The following is a 20,308-nucleotide window of genomic DNA, read 5'->3' as shown; positions in this document are numbered from 1 at the left end:
CTTTCCCTCCCGTGGGCCACGCACAGCAAACGGTATGTGGCCCTGCGCGCACGTTTACCAACGTTTACAACTCGCTACTCTACGGAACGTCTGACAAAAACTTGAGCAAGCCGCAGCGTGTACAACATTCTTTGGCACATGTCGTGACGGGTTCTGCAAGATCCGATCGTGTCTCTTCGGTGATGGCTTCTGGTTGCTGAACGAATAGACTATAAGGTTACATTCATTACACACATTGCTTGCCACAAATGAACCACAATACTTTGCTGATGTCGTCAAAGAGCATAAATCATCACGCAAACTGCGGTCATCCTCGCAGCAGCTTTTTGGCTAACCATCGAACAAAGATGGTCCATTGCATCGCGCGCTTTCAGATGCATTTCTGCGGAATGCTCTTTTCGATATTAGGGAGCCACTGGAGCTTTTCACTTTTAAATCAGCTAGATTGAAAACTCCTTTATTTAAAACTGCTTTTTGTGGTTAGTTTGTTGGCCATACACCACACCTCTGATTCGCACGGTTGGCTACGTACAGGTGCGAAAGAAGTTCAACACACACACATTAGCCCTGCACGCTTTCTGATAATGGAAGCGGCCTGTCCAATTATCACTCGGGAAAAATTGCCACATCTCCACCAAATTTGGCAATTTGTGTTCGAAAGCAAATGCTGGGATTTTTCTTTCTCCTGATGGAACGTGCTTATATTTAGTCATATTATATATATGCATCTGCCTTATCCACACATTGTGTATAGATGTAATTTGATATCAAATGGAAGCTCCTGACGTATGGAGTAAATACATTATTTGGTTATACTGCATTGGCAGTAGCGCACAAGCACAAACAGCAATAACACATTCGTCGATAACGCTGCCTTGAAAGGAAATAATATATACAATACCCCGACATTTCAGGCAATGGCGTTTTGTCCTTGCACATGACTTCCACATATGTCATGCGAGAATTAAAATCGCCAGGAATTGTGGTTGTTAAAAGACAATCTCGTGCAATCGCAAAAGAGACAACAATTTTAATTTTAGAACTTTCGTGACTGCAGGAATTATTATTTGGTTCTTTCGGTTAAGTCACGTCTAAAGATAAAATAATAAATTAAATTAAATAATAGAATACGACGTTTCGATTGCAACACAAGCAATCATCAGGTATAATGAAATAGCGACATAAAATCTAACCAGAAAACTATAGACAGACATATTAGCAGACAGATATCACCAAGATACATAGAGAGAGCAACACAGGTAACAGAGAGAGGTGATCGTCTCTGTGGGGTGGCCTTAAATAGACAGAGGAGGGCGGACGCAGAGAGAGGGAGGGGGGTTAGAGAAAAAATTAGCATATCAATGAGTGGACAACAAAACGTGGTGCTGCAAGTGCGATGACACGGCAAGCAAGCCTGAAAATCAGGAGAAGGACACACTAAAATTAAATAACCTAGTTAAATATCGAAATGTAATGTAATACAACACAGAGGGTCGGTCAACACACAATTAACGCATAGCCTGGTTGATTACGTATTTCAAAGATTGCTAAGTTAGAATTTAAGTGTGAACATTCCAAAGAGAGGACACAGGCAGAGAGAACAAGTAGTCAGAGAGAGAGAGAAAAAAGAAGATAAGTTTAAAACTTCCCCGTAGAAGTGGTTCAATCTTAATTTTAGAACTTTCGTGAATGCAGGAATTATTATTTGGTTCTTTCGGTTAAGTCACGTCATTGATATGCTAATTTTTTCTCTAACCCCCCCTCCCTCTCTCTGCGTCCGCCCTCCTCTGTCTATTTAAGGCCACCCCACAGAGACGCTCACCCCTCTCTGTTACCTGTGTTGCTCTCTCTATGTATCTTGGTGATATCTGTCTGCTAATATGTCTGTCTATAGTTTTCTGGTTAGATTTTATGTCGCTATTTCATTATACCTGATGATGATTGCTTGTGTTGCAATCGAAACGTCGTATTCTATTATTTAATTTAATTTATTATTTTATCTTTAGACGTGACTTAACCGAAAGAACCAAATAATAATTCCTGCAGTCACGAAAGTTCTAAAATTAAGATTGAACCACTTCTACGGGGAAGTTTTAAACTTATCTTCTTTTTTCTCTCTCTCTGACTACTTGTTCTCTCTGCCTGTGTCCTCTCTTTGGAATGTTCACACTTAAATTCTAACTTAGCAATCTTTGAAATACGTAATCAACCAGGCTATGCGTTAATTGTGTGTTGACCGACCCTCTGTGTTGTATTACATTACATTTCGATATTTTACTAGGTTATTTAATTTTAGTGTGTCCTCCTGATTTTCAGGCTTGCTTGCCGTGTCATCGCACTTGCAGCACCACGTTTTGTTGTCCACTCATTGATATGCTAATTTTTTCTCTAACCCCCCTCCCTCTCTCTGCGTCCGCCCTCCTCTGTCTATTTAAGGCCACCCCACAGAGACGATCACCTCTCTCTGTTACCTGTATTGCTCTCTCTATGTATCTTGGTGATATCTGTCTGCTAATATGTCTGTCTATAGTTTTCTGGTTAGATTCTATGTCGCTATTTCATTATACCTGATGATGATTGCTTGTGTTGCAATCGAAACGTCGTATTCTATTATTTAATTTAATTTATTATTTTATCTTTAGACGTGACTTAACCGAAAGAACCAAATAATGAGACAACAATTCTTTTAGAAACATGCCGGTTGTGTTCACAGTGTGTCCTGCACTGCGCATGCACAATAATACGAACGTTACTACTAATAACTATTATTTTAATTAAGCACGCAAGAATTGCATTCACAACCGGTGTGTTTATGAATCGTGGGCAACTGTAAGTTGCCCCGAGATTTGTTTCGGGTCTTTACAATTCACGGTATATAAAAACTATAAGCTATTTATATTTTACCAGGTAAGGCCCATAGATCTACAAAAGAAACCAAACTGAAACAAATAATTTAAAGATCCTCAACGGAGCTTGATAACACCCGTAGCCATTCTGTAGCAGACCTGCTTAGGAGAATGGAGGTGTTGCGTTGAATGTGATTGAAGCTTGGCTTGACATGTGGACAGCAGCAGAAGCTGATGAATATTGGGGAAAACTGCAGAGCATAAACCCTCGATGACCTCTACCCCAGAGGGTTTCCCTGCTCAGTCGAGTGGTGGGTTGGCACTCAACCCACGACCTCGCCTGGTCGTGGCTTTTATCCCGACCCTGACGCCTGCTGTATATTGTTAGTTTAACACGTAGGCTTTCACGACCAATATTATTCATAATCAACGTTTTTGGGTTTAGATCGCGTTATTTATAAATGTGTCGTAACCCTCCACCACCCGACACGGCCAATCAGTAAAAAAGTGTCACGTTTACAAAAGACAAATAGTTCACTGCTTTAGCCCACCGGTGTGTTGAAGCGTGAAACCACAACATTTACAATTTGAGTACGACGTTTCGCTGGTAATTGCATCCAGCATCATCGGGCAATTCGCCAGAAACGTGACACTTTTTTACTGATTGGCCGTGTCGGGTGGTGGAGGGTTATGACACATTTATAAATAACGCGATCTAAACCCAAAAACGTTGATATGTATATTTTTAGTTTGCGTGTTCTCCCCGTGGTCGTGTGGATTTTTCTCCGTGTCCTCCAGTTTTTTCCCATCCACATTTAGAAACATGCGTTTAGAGTGATTTGGCTGCTATACATTTCCACGCGATAAGCCACTTTATTGAGCTATCATTTGCAATAGCCAGTTCGCTTCTTAGAAAGAGCTACATAGCTTAGTGAGCCTTGCCTGGTACAATGAAATTGGTTTAGTTTTAAACCTCCAATTGAGGCTCTAGGCCAGCAGTGGAAATGTTAACTATCCCGCGGTTATGCATGACTAACGATGATGATGAAGATAATAATACATGAGTAACGATATTATTTACATACTCAGTAGATAAGTGACAATCCACCTCCCACACTCCCACCTCCCTCTCCCCCCACCGACATTTCTACATCTTGTCACCAATGAATATTTTTCTTTTTACATCCCATTTGCGACGTCCTATTCCAATCATATTTTGTGTTCTTATTACTGTCGTTTAAATATGTTTTTTGGTTTAGGTTCAACAGTTGTGTTCGCTGTGTCAGCCTCGGGTCTAAATGTTCACACATCGCATCAATTTGCATACGCCGTAAACGATTCTGCTTTCGCGCCCGGGGTCACGCGAGTGATTCGGTGGCGCGTATCGTGAATGGACGAATCAGTTTTTAATCGACGCATCTTTTGCACCCCTACGATAACGCTTAATCGCACGGTCAACAGCAATGTAAAAGCATCCAGCCTCGGTGAGCGGGTGGATCAACAAGCGGGTGTGTCGTTTGCCAAGTGTGGGCTGTTGGTGTGTCTCCCAGATATATAAAAAAAAATCATACCCAGGGGACCGCGTTGCCATGGCGCCCGATGACATTGAATTGTAAATGCGGTTCCCCCGTGGTATCGGCGTGAACGCGAGCACTATAAATGTTTGATGGGCTGCTGCAGAACCAGTGCGGGTCTCACACAGCTGCTGCTGCTGCCTCCTCTGCGTGCGCGCCTCCGACAAAAGGATTTACATGTCGTGAGTAATATTCCTTCACATCGCCGCATCGCACGGCCGCGCATTTCAGCGCTTGGGCCTCGGCGCCGATTGAATTGCGTTTTTCGCTTTTGCTATTTTGTCGTTGCTGTTGGTGAATTTTGTTGCATCGTCTGGTTTGGCTGCATGTCGATCGCGCTTGTTGCAGCGTAGCTTCCATTTTTGTTCAGGCTTGCGAGATCCGTGTGTGTGTGTGTTATTTTTCTCGATGCTCGACAAAGGCTTTTGTGCACTGTTTAATTTCCGATGGCTTTACGTGATTGCACATTATACCGTGCATTAGAAAATGATCGTGTATTTTATTGAAATCAATTTCGGGGGGTATTATATTTAAATAAATACACATTAAAATTGTGATATGCTTATAATTATCAATTTGTATTGCTGTAATGATATTTTTTTAAGAGTCATGGAATATGGTGAATTTTTAATTGAACATTTTCATAGTGCCGCAACTGAACATTCATTAACATTAATATCACGTAATAAATCAGCTGAATTATTAATTGGGTGTCTTACAAATTCCTCTGGCTGACTGTTCATATTGACGAAGGGCAATGCTTTGCCATCACTGCTATCACGTATCCCCCGGTGTGTAATTGTGCGAGATGGCTTTTTTTTGATAGATGAGCGATTTTAACATGGCCCCTACGCCGTGCTGCTCTGTGCTTATTGGTCCACGTTGTCATCTTCCACCTCCCTGCCGAAGCCATTTTTCCAGACAACATCTCCCGGCGCGCAGTCGTGAGCGCCCATCGCATTGCCGTGCTCAAAGATGCAGTGTTCATTATTTGCAAACGAGGGGGAGAATTGTGCGCGGCGGGGTGTGGCTTTCTCCGTCCGTTGTGTTGTCCCATCGTCCGCTTCTGCCCCCCCACCCGCACAGCCCCACTGAGCCGGGCGAAGGAGACCCGGTGTTTGCCGCTCGCGTTGTCCGCCAAAAAGGAAGACGCAGCCCGAGAAACATTTAGCTGCCGTTGTGCGGACACATATTTTAAAACGATTTAAAGTACATTTTTATTTTTATTTTGCCAGAGCAATAAAGCTTTTTTTTAGAAGCGAACTGGCCACAAATGATAGCTCAACGAAGTGGCTTATCACGTGGACATTTATAGCAGCCAAATACTCTGAACGCATGTTTATTCTAAATGTAGAGGGGGGAAAAAATCAGAAGGACCCGGTGAAAAATCCATGCGACCACGGGGAGAGAGACACGCAAACTCCAAATATACAGCAGGTGTCAGGGTCGGGATTGAACCTACGACCTCCTGTATACCAGGCGAGGGAGTTAACATTTCGCCACTAGATCCAACCACTGTGTAAACGAGAACCTGTGGGCGTGTAGTGTCCACCGTGCCTGGTGTCTTGAGCCAAATTTGACATTTTACCCTCAAACGACTCGATTGCAATTACGTGCGGCAATGGTTGCCCCTGCATCGCCCCCTTCCTATGAAAGCTGAACAGGACCCTCCTGAAAACGAGTCGCGAGACTCGGCGAGGCGTTCCTGGGTAAGCGAGCGGGGACGATGGTAATAATAATAATGATGATGACGGACAACGATGGTGATTCACAACCTCATCTCACCTCCAGCCACAACCTTGGGTCATGTTATCGTCGAGCGCAACGTTTCTTGAGCATGAGCCGGAACCCACGGTGCTATTCGTGCCATGACTCTACCGGCGGTGTTGCGCCGATTGCTGGGTTTGGTGTGGTAATGATGCGCGCCTTGGCAATTATGCGCATCAGTTTACGTTGCTGCTGCTGCTGATGCCGCTGTTGTCGCCAGGGGGGTGATTGGATGCGCACGGGAGCCGCGTGTGTTGTTCGGCAAGTCGGAGCGCACATCACAACGCCCGCCAAAAAATGATGACGGTTGCCTCGTTTTGTAGAGAGTGTTGTCACCGTGTGAGTAATCTATCGGAGTGTGCAGGCCTTAATATACGCCCAGATAATGGGACATAGGCTCATACCATAAGTTAATATACAGGTGTACTGTGTATGCAAACGAAGATCCCCCGTGTAGCCTTTACAGACTGTTGGGGCAAGTGCTGTTAGCAAACGTCTATCAAGGCCAGCACGGCACATGAAGGGGGTGGGTGGCCAGCACCACGCCCGACCGCCTTTGTCTCCCTAGTGGCGATGTTTATACATTGCACTAGGTACTCATTTGAGGCTGAGTCGACCTAGGGGAGGCCCCGGACCGGTTCAGATAATCGTCACTGGTGTTGGCCGTGAGCGCGCTAACCGCTACGCTACCGTGCCGCGATGAAACCGGTTCGTGCTGCAGCCCACGTTCACTGTCGTTCCCGTCTGCGGAAACATCCCAGCTTAGGAATGGGAATCGTCCTTAAAGGTGACGCACACACACAGACCTGCTCCTTCCTCCGCCGTGTTACACCTTGCATCTCGGAGAGCCACACGAAGGCACCTCCAGGATTCTCGGGGTGAAGTGCTAATGCCTGCAGTCCATCGAGCCCAGACTAAAGCCACCTCCAGGCTTCTGTTGGTAATGTGGTCATTCCATTGGAACCTCATTTGCCAGTAAAAAAATTAACCCGTAAAAACAAAGTTTTTCACTATAAATCCTTTATATGCGTGGCGGCTAGAGTCCTCTCGTCCTCTGGCTTGAGATGGCTGCCACCTATGGGTCAGATGATTGCCTGCCACCATTAAGCAATTGGTAATTAAATAAATAAAAAAATTTCCTAAAAAGTTTAAAATTTTTGAATTTTTTTCACGAAAATAAATTGTCACGCACAACGAGTCTGTGTGCAAAATGTCAGCTCGATTGGATCACGGGAATTGGGTTAAAAAACGACCGAAAGATTTGCACGGTCGTAAGCGCGCAAGCAAGCAAGCAAGTGAACTTAATATAAAGGATTAAAAAATATGATAATTGTTTTTTTATCCTTCTATCTGGCAACAAAACTGACAACCTTTTTTTGCAGTGCATATATTATCAGAGTTATGTTTTTTGTTTGCATTATGGCTGCATGTATTGTGGTCTATGCAAACATGACTCCTTGTAAAAAAGGTGTCAGTTTTGTTGCCAGATAGAAGGGTAAAAAAAAAATTATAATATGGTCATTCTCGAGGCTTTTCAGAGCTAGAGCAAAGTGGCTTTTCTGATTGTTAGGGTTCATTTGTATTGATTGCGGCTCACAAGGTTCGATTAATACATAGTCCATGGTTCTTATTTCAAAGTATTAATCGCATTGTTTTAATTATAATACTTCCATTACCCGGTGTGTATTGCATATTAAAACGTGCGCTTATTTTGTAATTCGTGGACGTATAATAGGAGGTAGTTAAGCAAATATCTTGCCCATTAATACTCGTGAGTTATTGGCAGGAACGTGTTTGACTGCACGAATAGAGATTAAATAGCGCAGCCGGCCGTGTGAGTGCAGAGTGCACGGGGATGATGTAAAGCAGTCGCCATGCTCGCTGCACTCATACCGTTATGCAGCGTGACTGGTCTCCTCCACCATTGGGCATCGCGTGCGTGTGTTTTATTTTTAATGGGAGCCGTGTACGATCGCGCGTGCACGTGCGTGTGGCAATCTGCACGCGTGTGGCAATCTGCACGTGTGCGTGAATGTCCGTGCATCTTGGTGTGCGTGCGTTTGTGTCGTAGGGAGCGGCAGCGCAGAGGTTGGCAGCGCAGAGGTTAGCGCCGCTGTTGCGACGAACCCGGCGAGCCGAGTTCGGTGTCCCGCTCACGGACACCCAACGCCGGTGGCCATTATCTGAACCGATCCCGGGCCTGCCGACGGTGGTCGACTTGGTCTTAAACGAGAACCTGGTGCAGTGTGTAAACATCGCCGCTGGGATGACAAAGGTGGCTGGGAGTGGTTACTTGGCCACCCACCCTCTCGTGCGCCGTGGCCACCCACCCACTCGTGCGCCGTGGCCACCCACCCACTCGTGCGCCGTGGCCACCCACCCACTCGCGCGCTGTGGCAGCCTTCATAGGTGCTGCTACTCCCTCACAGCACTTGCCCCAACAGTCTGTTGTGTATCTCATACACAAGGCAAAAATACCCCTCCACCGTCACTACCCCCACTGTCACTACCCCCCCCCATCACTACCTCCCCCCGTCGTCACCCCCCCTCTCCCCGGTGGAAGTGTTGTCAGAGAGCACACACAAGCAGCCGTGCCAGTGGCTCGCTCGCTGCTCTGCAAATACTGGCTACGTGTGCATGATTTATCGTCGTGTGCAGTCCCGGTGGCAAGTGGCATCCGAACCGTTCCTGGGTGTCTCTCTAGGGTCACAGTGAGGCGTAATCATTGGCGCTGGGTAGACCTTGGTGGCAAGGTGTGGGGATGGTGGCGGCTCCCACCCCCCCCCCCCCGGTGGTGTCGTGCCACCCTTAATGGGGTTTCTCGCTTTTAGCATTTTTTGTCACCCCCCAAAAATTATTTTTTTCAAATTTGTCTATTTTGGAAGGAGCACACCAAAATATGGTTTAACACCCCCCCCCCCCACCGCCCTTAAAAAAAAATAACAACATTCATCTTTTGCTAAATGAGGAAAAGTGAAAATAGTTTTTACCCTTTCTGGCAATTAAAAAGGTGTTGGGATGTTCAAACACCAAATAGAAACCCTTTTGCAAGGAATCAGGTCTGCATTAACCACACGAACTCGTGGTGAACATGCAAACAAACATGCTCTGAGTCTAAGTCTTGACATCTTAATACCTTTCGATTTAAAGCTTTCGTGACTGCAGGGATTCATCTTCTTGGTTCTTTCCGTAAAGTCACGTAGAATGGAAATAATAAAATAATAAAAATAAAACATTATAAAATCAGTCTCACGACGTTTCGGCCACAACGCAAGTAGCCGTCCTCAGGTGGAGAACAGGTCTGTCGAGGAGACAGAGCCCAGACGCTGTCTCCTCGACAGACCTGTTCTTCACCTGAGGACGGCTACTTGCGTTGTGGCCGAAACGTCGTGAGACTGATTTTATAATGTTTGATTTTTATTATTTTATTATTTCCATTCTACGTGACTTTACCGAAAGAACCAAGAATATCTTAATACCTGTTCTTTTGCCAGAAAGGCTAAAACCTATTCTTATATTTTCATACTGGCAAGGCAGGTCCCATGAAAAATGCTCTGATAATATATATGCTTTGTCTTTGAAACTGATTGGCCTACACCAGAGACAGCCTTCTTTAAGGCCTCGTCTCACTAGTGCCAGACCAGAGAACGCCAAAAGGTGAACAGCACAAAGACATACTCTTTAGTTCTTTCGGTAAAGTCACGGAGGTATAAAATAAATCGCGACGTTTCGGGCGCAGCACAAGCGTCCATCATCAGGTGGGAAAGCGTGGGTTGCACTCTCTCGTCGAGGAGGCAGCTCTTCTTTTCCTTTTCTACAGTTACATGCTAATCCCTCACATTAACATCATGCTAATCCCTCACATTAACATCATGCTAATCCCTCACATTAACATCATGCTAATCCCTCACATTAACATCATGCTAATCCCTCACATTAACATCACGCTAATCCCTCACATTAACATCATGCTAATCCCTCACATTAACATCACCAGCCCCGCCCACTTCTTTACGACCCTTGGGCGACACCCATTTCAAACCTTTTAAAACAGTCTGCCTCAGCAGCAGGCCTTGCTCTCCCACCTGATGACGGACGCTTGTGTTGCGCCCGAAACGTCGTGATTTATTTTATTTTCTACCTACGTGACTTTACCGAAAGAACTAAAGGGTATGGATTCCTGCTGTCACGAAAGCTTTGAATCAAGTACAAAGACAATGCACGATCAGAACACGTATCGCTCGCGTCGAGCAGTTGTATCCCTGTGGGACCTATTGCTGTGGAGTGTTGTTATAATAATTCACGTTATTGTTCATCTCGCTGAACGTTCTCACTTTGTTTGATGAAGTGACACTCCTGGACCGGGCCACAAACTCGTCGTTCTCTTTTCTCTGAGCATCGTTCCCCATCCTAATCTTTGTCCAGTTTGGGTGGCAGTGGGGGGTGGCGCAGTGGCAACGCTCGCGCCTCGCAGATGAGAAGGGCCCTGGTCCGATACCCGCAGCGGGGCACCTTTCTCTGCGGAGTTTGTCCCTTCTCCCGCTATTCTGCATGGGCTCGCTTTGGGTTCTCGCAGCTTCCTCTCACAACATAAACAAAAAACACACGATGCCAATCTGAGTTCAAATTGGAATAAAAACACGTGCAAAGATACCCACGAATTAATTAATTCTAGATTTGAAGCTTTCGTGACTGCAAGGAATCATATTCTTAGGTTTTTTCGGTAAAGTCACGTAGGTAAAACATCAAAATTAATGAAAATAAAATAAAACAAAAATCACGACGTTTCGGAGGCAACACAAGTCTCCGTCATCAGGTGGGACCGTCACAGCCAGATTAGCTGCATCAAGTGAGGCAATGATTCAAGATGTAATCCCTTATAAGCAAGTTGGAGGGGGGAGGAGAGGGGGGGGGGGGAGCTTCATTGGCTACCACATTCTGATGAGCTCCCCCCCCCCCTCCTCCCCCCTTCAAATTGCTTATAAGGGATTACATCTTGAATCATTGCCTGACTTGATGCAGCTAATCTGGCTGTGACGGTCCCACCTGATGACGGAGACTTGTGTTGCCTCTGAAACGTCGTGATTTTTGTTTTATTTTATTTTCATTAATTTTGATGTTTTACCTACGTGACTTTACCGAAAAAAACCTAAGAATACCCACGAATTACTCGTGTAGCTGACCCATGCACACGGACAGCTGCCGCTGGGGGTGCCCTTGGCTCGACCGCACGGCAATCATCTCCTCCCTGACTGGCACACTAACGGCCATCGCCCAGCCGCGTGCCGAGTCGCCTTGTGCCGCACAGGGACCGCTGCCAAGAGGGGGATCAACGCTCCGAGACGTTTTGTTTTGCGTGTCGAAGCGCACCGTAAATCTGGTTGCGTTCACTCATAGGTCATTAATGAATTGAGCAATTCACAAAAGGGATAATCTTGCCCCGATTAACTAAATCGATGACACTGCATGGGATTTGTTTACAAATGGTCCTGCATCTCGTGGACAAACCTCTGTATGATACTTCGGAAGCACTATATTTGCTTAGTAATGACTAGAATAGCCCTGCTTAACTTTAGGAATGTACACTGCACTCTAAACATTTCCTAAAAACATCAGTGGTGGACTGGCTGGACTGGCTGTGTGATGATAAACAGCTGAGTTGCCCCAAACTCCATTCCAATCAGATACAGATTTCAACTTATGGCGTGCATCCATTGCCGACAGTGTAAGCACAGTGGCTTTGCTTTTAAATTACAAAGGTTGTTGAGAGTGGACCTTGTGCGGCATGGGGATTAGAGTTTGAAATATGAAGGATTAATTGAGTGTTTTCTTGTCACTGGCCCAGCGCTCGTGTGTTGGGTGTACGTGTGTACGTGTGTACGTGTGTACGTGGGTATGTGGGGAGAGGAGAGCGGTCGTGTGGCGGTTAGCGCGCTATGCTACGAACTTGGCGGCCCGAGTTCGATTCCCGCTTACAGCCAACACTGGTCGACTGAGCCTCATACAAGTAGCTGGTGCGGTGTGTAAAAACATCGCTATTAAGGAGACAATGCCGGCCGGGTGTGACTATGGCCACCCACCCCATTGTGTGCCGGCCTTCATAGGTGTTCACTAAGAGCCCTTGCCCCAACAGTCTGTTAAGGCTATACCGGGAGTCTTTCTCTCATGGCCAACATCGGTGACGAATATCTGAATCAGTCCTTAGCCACCGTTAGGTTGACTTGGTCTTAAATGAGTACAGCGTGTAAACATCAGCTTTGGGGAGACAAAGTGCGGTGCCACCCACCCCCTTGTGTGCCATGCCGGCCTTAATAGGTGCTCGCTAACGGCATTTGTTCTTGTGCCCACGCGTTGTATATCTGTGTGCGTCTCTCCCTGTGTGTCTGTGCGTGCTGTTACACGCACACACACACACACGCACACACGCACACACACACACACACACACGCGCACACGCACACACACACGCGCACGCGCACACGCACACACGCACACACGCACGCGCAGGGTTGAGGTGGCGGGGGTGGCCCTGGAGGCCCAGGCTCCGGCTGCTGCCATGGCCGCCCTGCTGCCCCAGGGCCTGCTGGCCTGCGTCGAGGAGAACAACGTGGCTGGCCTCCTCGTGCTGCTCGAGAGCTGCTCCAGCGTCGACGAGCGCAACGAGGTGAGACCCTCCGCGCCCGACGCAGCCACCTGTACGTATGTACGTTGGACTTCTTTCGCACCGTACGTTGCCAACCGGGCCCACCTTGGTGGGGGGGGGGGATTGATGTTCCCATACCTCAGGCTAGATTCTTCTCATTAGAAGACTGAGTCATGGTCATTTTTGAAGAGCCGAATGGCTCACAGGGCTATGCCTAATAAATGAGCTTGAACTAATAAATGAACTTGATTTACGCGCGTGAAATGTTGTGCACCTTAAAAATGACATTCGTGTCATCGCCGCCTGGTTTTTTGTAATTTTTCACACATGTTCGTCATCGGAACGGGAAGGGATTAAACGACATTCCCGAGTGTAGCGTGTTGATGGTCTACACCCAATAACCAGCAAAAGGCATCGTATTACATTTTGTTTACTGCACCTCTGTTGTCACCAGTGCATAAAGATCCTTTGTTGTCGTATATCACTCTATTACTACCCTACGGTGGGTGGGGGGGTGGGGGGGGTCGGCGCCACGGACACCGAACGCCGCCCCGAGCGAGCGTAGCGTACCGGGCGGGCAGCATCCAACCAATCGCCGCCTCGCCAGGCGACGGGCAGCAACGACGGTTTGCCGACCTCTTGTCCTCACGGGACCCATCGCGAGCGATGTCGTCCTGGCCGCTGCGTGTCTCGTGGGAGGGAGGCGGGGGGGCATCGACGGTCGCTAAATATACTCGCGCGGATAACTAATCGGGCTTTTTTTAACTCTTATAAAAGTCAGGTCATGAGCCCCCGGGCGCCCGTGCGCACAGCCCCTACATGTCTCTGTTTGGCGTGCTCGACTTCTCCGCGCCCGCGCGGCAAAAGGTGTCCGCGCGGAAGGCATGCGGGGAGGAGCGCCGGTTAGAAATGGGAGAGCGGCCGCGGGGACACCAGCAGCGGTAGGGGCGGGGGGGTGGGGGGGGGGGCCGCACGCCAAAACCAATTCTGTTTGACTCACCCTACCGCCAGCCACCGCCACCGCTGCTGTTGCGGCTGCGTTCTGTTTTTAGGAATATTGCGTCAGGCGAGCCGGTCGGCGTGGTTGGCCTATTGCTCGGTGACTTCACTCTTCACAGAGGCTGGGTGAGCGCCTCTCGTATACGGCGCTGTGGAGGACAGGGTTTATTAGGCACAGGTCGTCCTGTGCGGTGAGACTTTCACATTGGACGGGCTTCGTCTTTCGTATACGGCTGTTGTAGATGCAGAGCAACAACCTAAGATTTTCACATTCAGGTTGTCAAGCCAGATAATCGCATTGGGAGTATCGTCAGTTCTGGATGACCACAGTTTTAAATTTTTCATTTGTGCATCAGGTATCCGCAGCTGACATGGTTTGTGCGGATGCAGTTTAGGGGGTGGACCGTAAACTTCCTGGAAGATCAAACCCAGGGATTTTCTCCGTTGGGTCTTTCACGACGGGATGTTTGTTTGCGAGTTCTTTTGAACTCCGTTCAGCTCTCCAAGCTTCATCGGTGTTGAACTCGCATCGTTGAAGGTTCAGCGCATGGGGTCCTAAAGGGCTTGCGTGACTTGGAGCGATGACGAGGGACGTGCTTGAGCTCCTGGTGAATGGGAAGGGGCGATCGTTTTCTGCGATTCGCAGGACTTCCCGGAGGGTTGTGGCGGATGGGCGAGGTAGAGAAGTGCGCTGGGGTCGACTTGAGGGTTCCAGTGATACACCGCATTGCCATGTTCAGTTGGACATGAACAAGTGGAGGAGTGTGACTACGCTGGGCTGTGAGGTGGCAGGCAGGTGGGGCGGCATGGCGCCATGTGGGTTCCTGACCCGTCTGTGTCGAGACCGTTGGGCGTTCATCTTCTTGGTTTTTTCGGTAAAGTCACGTAGAAGGGAAATAATAAAATAATAAAAATACAAATAATAAAATTATATTAAGCATAATAAAATTATTTTATTATTTCCCTTCTACGTGACTTTACCGAAAGAACCAAGAAGATGAATCCCTGCAGTCACGAAAGCTTTAAATCGAAATTTAACCATAGGGCGTTGTCTCCTCATCGGCTTGGGATTTCACCGGGCACTCTGGTTTCCTCCCATGCACACTCCACAAAGAAGGAACAGACTTCAACATTCCATGGATAAACGAATAAGCAGCGCGTATTCATTGAGGTATTATATTTCACAACATCCGTGAAACCAAAAGTATACGTTCTAAAAGAGGTCCAAGTTAAGCGACAATAAAAAACGTTATTTTTTACAAGATTCCAACTTAAGATGTCTGTTTTTTTTCTTTAACAAAAAACGAATTCCGTGAGGGCATTGTTTTTCAATAAACAAACGCCTCGTGTACCACACGTCTCCGTGAGCAGCAACCCTGAACCGGTCACGTATCCAGGGCGGTCCGTCTCTTGTCCGGCATCCGCTGTTGACTCGCCACAAAGCGCCGCAGGGTGCTGCCGCTCCGCGCCGAGTCAGCTGCGATGGGAGTGTGACTCGGCCACGTGCTCTCCAACCACGGACCTGCCCTGCAACATTTTTTCTGTGCATTTGGCAAAAAAATAAAAAAATTACGCGTCGTCATTCACTCACTTCCTCAAGCGCCACCTTGTGATGCAGTGATGATTTGGCACGATTTGGAGTCGCAACATTTCGTTTGTGGATCGATTGTAATGTTTCCTTAATTTTTATCTAAGTTCAACACGACCGTTTAATTTGCATCTCTGTTGCATGAAGTTGTTAATAATTCATTATTTGCGTGTACCATGAGCGTACGAATCAATTTGAAAATGCATGAATCAATCTATCGCTACGTGCCTCGAGATAAACAATTTATTTGTTTCGTGAACCATTGGCTGTGGCTGCATTTGCGCCCATGCCAATTTACTGACACGGTTGTTCGTGCCTTTACGATCTTCTGAAGTATGCCTTTTTGCAAAGCCTTGGGTGTGAATTGTTGAACAGTGAAGGTGACGACGGTGATGGGGTTGTCACCTTTCTCCTCTGACTGTCCGTACAGCACCGTGAAGTGTGACGCTTCACACCGGATTGCTGCTGCGGCCGTATGCTGCTGCATCTAATAACATCCTGTTGACCGTGACTCATTAGCGTTGAGCTACGGCCATTAGAAGGTCAATCCGCGCACGCTCTCGTGCATGTAGGCCTGCGTCCAGGGCTCATGGTTTTACTACCGTTCATTCGATCATGTGCCAAGCTCCTTGGCACAAATCTGCCTCCGCTTAATAAACATGAATGTTGTGCGTTGCTTGCCGTGCCGATTATAATGACAAGGCCTGGATGTTCGTGCTAGCATGATTCATCCCCTGCACCCCACTCTCAAGGCCCCCCACTCCCCGGTAGTTTGGTGTCAAGTAACTCTTTTGTAGCTGATATGCCAGGTGCCACTGATTAGAATACTCGACCCAAAAGTTGAATCCCAGTTGGCGGTCCACTCAGCCTGTTTGGATACTTTTTGGGAAGTCACCAGCGGTGTTAATCTACTTCAGGGCCACCGGCGGCCATGAGCGTCGCGTCCCGTTAGTTTGCGCGGGGTTGACGCGTCAGCTGCGAACCCGTGACGCCCCCATGGCTCCGTGTGACCTTTCCCCTGTGACCCCCTGTCCTGCGACACGGCTGCGGCGATGGCGCAGATCGGACAGACGGTGCTGATGCTGGCGGCCGAGCAGGGCTCCCTGGAGATCGTGCAGGAGCTCCTGAAGCGCGGCGCCAACTGCAACCTGGAGGACGACGTGAGTGGCAGTGCCGACACGCCGGCGGGGGCCTTGCCGAACCCGGCCACGGCGGCCGCAACCACCACCGCAACCGCCGTCACAACCACCGCCACATTACACACACGCGCACGCATGCACACACCCGCGCACGCATGCACGAGAGCAGTCGAACCGTAACAGACGGACAATTCTGTGAGTTGGTGAAGCGGAAACGCCGATGCGGCAGTTTTCACGGTTACACGTTGACCGCCGTCCACTGAGGGCCTGGGTTTTGTAGCATTGGTTAACTTTCAATGTACTTCCTTCACCACTGACTTCGGATTACACGTAACATGGCATTTATTTGGGGTGTGCTTTGAAACTCTAGTTGGTAAATGTGCAAAGGCGCGTGCTGTGGTGAGTAAGTAGTGAGGATTTCGGTTTCAAAAGATTCTTAATCTCATGAGTGCCTGAGAACGCCTGCACACCAATGCCTGTCGCAGTGCTGTGCAAGCAACCAATGAGATCATGGGACCTCCTTTGCCAGTACCAAAATATGAGAATAGGTTTTTCCCCTTTTTTCTGGCAACTGAACAGATGTGTTAAGATGTTAAAACACCAAACTGAAACCTTTTACAGAAGGCGGCCTCTGGTCTAACACCTTTTGAGACTAGGCTCCAAAGAAAGCTGTCTTTGGTGTGGACCAATCAGTTTCAAAGATAATGCATATATTATCAGTATGTTTTTTGTTTGACCACAAGTATTGTGGTTAATGCAGACATGATTCCTTGTAAAAGGTTTCAGTTTGGTGTTTTAACATCTTAACTCCTGTTTTGTTGCCAGAAAAAAGGGGAAACCTTATTCTCAACCACTGAGATCCTGGGATTAATGATTGGGCAGCCACCCAGGGTTAAACTGGGCTTTCGAGTGTCGCGAGTCGGTGATGACAGGAGGCGGCCTACTGCAGACACGCCTTGCCGCTGCTGTTGTCATCGCAGTAAAAATTCAAACCTGATCGCTGAGATCATTCGTCAGTGATCGCTCCACCGTGTTCATACGTGCACGTACGAAATGGACTCCTGTTGCTGCTCCTGTATTTGTGCACTAATACTGCATGCGAGGGGGTGGAGTGGCTCACACCCTGCCTGGCCAGCTTTGTTTTACGTAAAAAGATAAAGATCCCCCGTATAGCCTTAACAGACTGTAGGGGCAAGTGCTGTTAGCGAGCACCTATGAAGGCCGGCACGGCACACGAGGGGGTGGGTGGCCAGTACCACGCCCGACCGCCTTTGTCTCCCTAGTGGCGATGTCCAAATATACAGCAGCAGGCGTCAGAGTCAGTATTGAACCCACGACCTCCTGCACACCAGGCGAGGGCGTTAACATCTCGCCATAGCGTCACCGTGAACACTTTGCGCGCTTTTGCGAGTCCGGGAACGTCGCTGTGGCGATTGGCGGTGCGTAACGGAGTCGCGTACCCGTGTCCGCCCGCGGCTCTCGTTTCAGGACAGCTGGACTGCGTTGATCTCGGCGTCCAAGGAAGGCCACTTGGACATCGTGCGAGAGCTGATACAGAACAACGCGGATATCGAGCACCGAGAGATGGTACGGCACCGATGGTTTGTGTGCACGCGTTCCGTAGCGAGTTAATCCTCGGGTTTCGACGGGGCCGGCACGCCACACCGGCACTACTAAGATCACCAAATATGTACGGTGAGTCCTCGCTTAATGCGCGGTGTTCACACTGTGACACCTTTTTGCGAAAAGGCAGTTTTTCCATTGGGAAACACTTTCCGCACAGCGTAGACTGCACACCAATATAATGTGGAACGTGCACACTCCGTTATAACTCGGTTTTTGAGCGGTTGACAAACTTCTTTCTTGAGCTGCGCATATGAGCAGTGTGATAAAGTAAGCGAAATGATACGGTAAGGCGGCGTACCCTCAGTTATTTGTCCCGCCATCTTGCTGTGTGTGCAGTACGTCGTATTCTCGCCAAACTTTCTCGTTAACTTATTTATGGGCACATTTTTTCTGCTTATCGCGTTTTTCGCTTGAAGTGGCACTTTTCAGGAATGCATCTACCGCATTAAACGAGGACTTCCTGTACACCAGAACCTTTCAGAACGGTTCCTATTCCTACACCGTGACGTTTCCGCGGAGGCGAATCGGCAGGGAATGTGGACTACAGGACGAATAGGTTTTATCCGGGGATTTCCAAATTTACATTGTGACCACTGGAATAGTCTCTGGGTCCAGGGTTTATCAAACGTCTGAAGTCGCAGTTTGCCACAATACAGGTTTCCGTGTTTACCAAACACCAGGTGCTTGGAACAGAGTACGTTACGGTTGCTAAATGTGCAAAGGCGTACTGTGGTGAGTAGCGGGATTGCAGTTTTTGTTGAGAGGAGTAGACACACACCCAGGCAATGTGTCTTGTGTCTGTTGGGTACAAGTTTGAAGCGTCGTTGCTGAGAAGAGCGAACTGACCCGGGTGAAGTGGTGACTTTCAAAAGCCATCATGCCCTCCAGTGACGTCACTCGCGTACGCCTGCTGGACATGGTGCTGCGTTGCGTTATGACTACACACACAGACGAGGGAGTGTCCGAGTTTAATCTAAGGAATCTAAACACCCCTTCTGCCTGAAACTGCTCATTTGCTGACTGCACTCTGGTTTCCTCCTACATGTCAACAATATATCCAGTAAAGCCGTTGACTAAATAAGTAGAAGCATAGCTGGAAAACACATCTTTCAAGACGTGAGCGAGACTTTGCCGATTTGAGGTTTCACAAAGGGAATCGAAAGTTTCGTCCTTTATTGTGTCACTAGGATATTTCCCAGAATCACAATCTTTTAGTTATCCCCGGAAGGAATCCGAAGATCTATGAAGCTCTTTTTCTCGGACGTTCAATCGCGGCGGGTCGGCAAGTTGCAACAACGAACGGTGCAAAAAACGATAGGAGTGCAAATACCACACAAACGATAGTGCACGGTGGTGGTGGCGAATGGCAGGGTGAGAAAAGCAAGAGTGTCGAATTGCGTTGTCGTTGAACACTGCGTTTGTTCAACCAATCCAGGGAGGCAGTAGACACTGTGCTATTGAGAAATGCGTTTGTTTTTGTGTTGTTATTTATGCTCGTGCAACACTGCCAACGCAGTATGACAAAATAACGTTCACAAAAGAATCGATTCTTGAATCCCGTCGTGAACTCGAATCGTCGCAGTTCATTGAACACTTTGCGAGTGAATCGATGCGGCCTTTAACAGCAACCCCCCCTCCACCGTTCCCCGCTACCCCACCCCCCCCCCCTTAATTTCCCCCCACTCCTCTTTCTTTCTTGAGGTCTTTTTGCCCTCACCTTCCCATATAAAAATACACCCCGCTCGCCCAATCTCCACCTTACTCCTCCAAACTTCATGTGCACAGCGTTTGGACTAAGCTCCGCAAAGTTTCTGTACCCCCCCCCCCCCGACCGATCAATGTCGCGATTGAAATATTACGAAAACATAAAAGTAGCGATTTCCCCCGAACCGAGTCCTCATCGTAGCCCAGAACCCCTGACCGCCGTGCCCCCGCGTCGCGACTCTGAATCTGTGTCGGCGGTCGTGTTAGGGCGGCTGGACGGCGCTCATGTGGGCGGCCCTACAAGGGACGCACGGACGTGGCAAGGCTGCTGCTGGATCACAAAGCCAACCCCAATGTCGCCGGGCAGGTGGGTCTGGGGAGAGGGGCGGTTCGAAGTGTGACGTGATTAGTGGGATCGAAGC

General features: G+C 48.1%; 1 protein-coding gene across 5 annotated transcripts in view; it reads left to right on the top strand.

Annotated features, from left to right (window-relative positions):
* The window catches only part of KIDINS220 (kinase D interacting substrate 220), a 124,304-nt gene that overhangs the window by 17,381 nt on the left and 86,615 nt on the right, over positions 1 to 20,308 (top strand). For 2 of the 5 annotated variants that reach the window (XM_078873078.1, XM_078873076.1), the window contains exons 1-4: positions 4,321 to 4,602; positions 12,695 to 12,851; positions 16,479 to 16,577; positions 18,045 to 18,143. In XM_078873078.1, coding sequence (XP_078729204.1) covers positions 4,598 to 4,602; positions 12,695 to 12,851; positions 16,479 to 16,577; positions 18,045 to 18,143 — 360 coding nt within the window. In that variant the 5' untranslated portion in view covers positions 4,321 to 4,597. Of the gene's footprint in view, positions 1 to 4,320; positions 4,603 to 12,694; positions 12,852 to 16,478; positions 16,578 to 18,044; positions 18,144 to 20,308 lie in introns of those variants that run through there. The other 3 variants (XM_078873077.1, XM_078873079.1, XM_078873080.1) reach the window with 3 other exon arrangements.

This window comes from Lampetra fluviatilis, chromosome 2 (assembly GCF_964198595.1).
Source record: "Lampetra fluviatilis chromosome 2, kcLamFluv1.1, whole genome shotgun sequence".
In the NCBI taxonomy this organism is placed as follows: domain Eukaryota; kingdom Metazoa; phylum Chordata; class Hyperoartia; order Petromyzontiformes; family Petromyzontidae; genus Lampetra; species Lampetra fluviatilis.
Note: the sequence above shows the minus strand (reverse complement) of the source record. Positions and strands in the feature narration are given on the sequence as shown.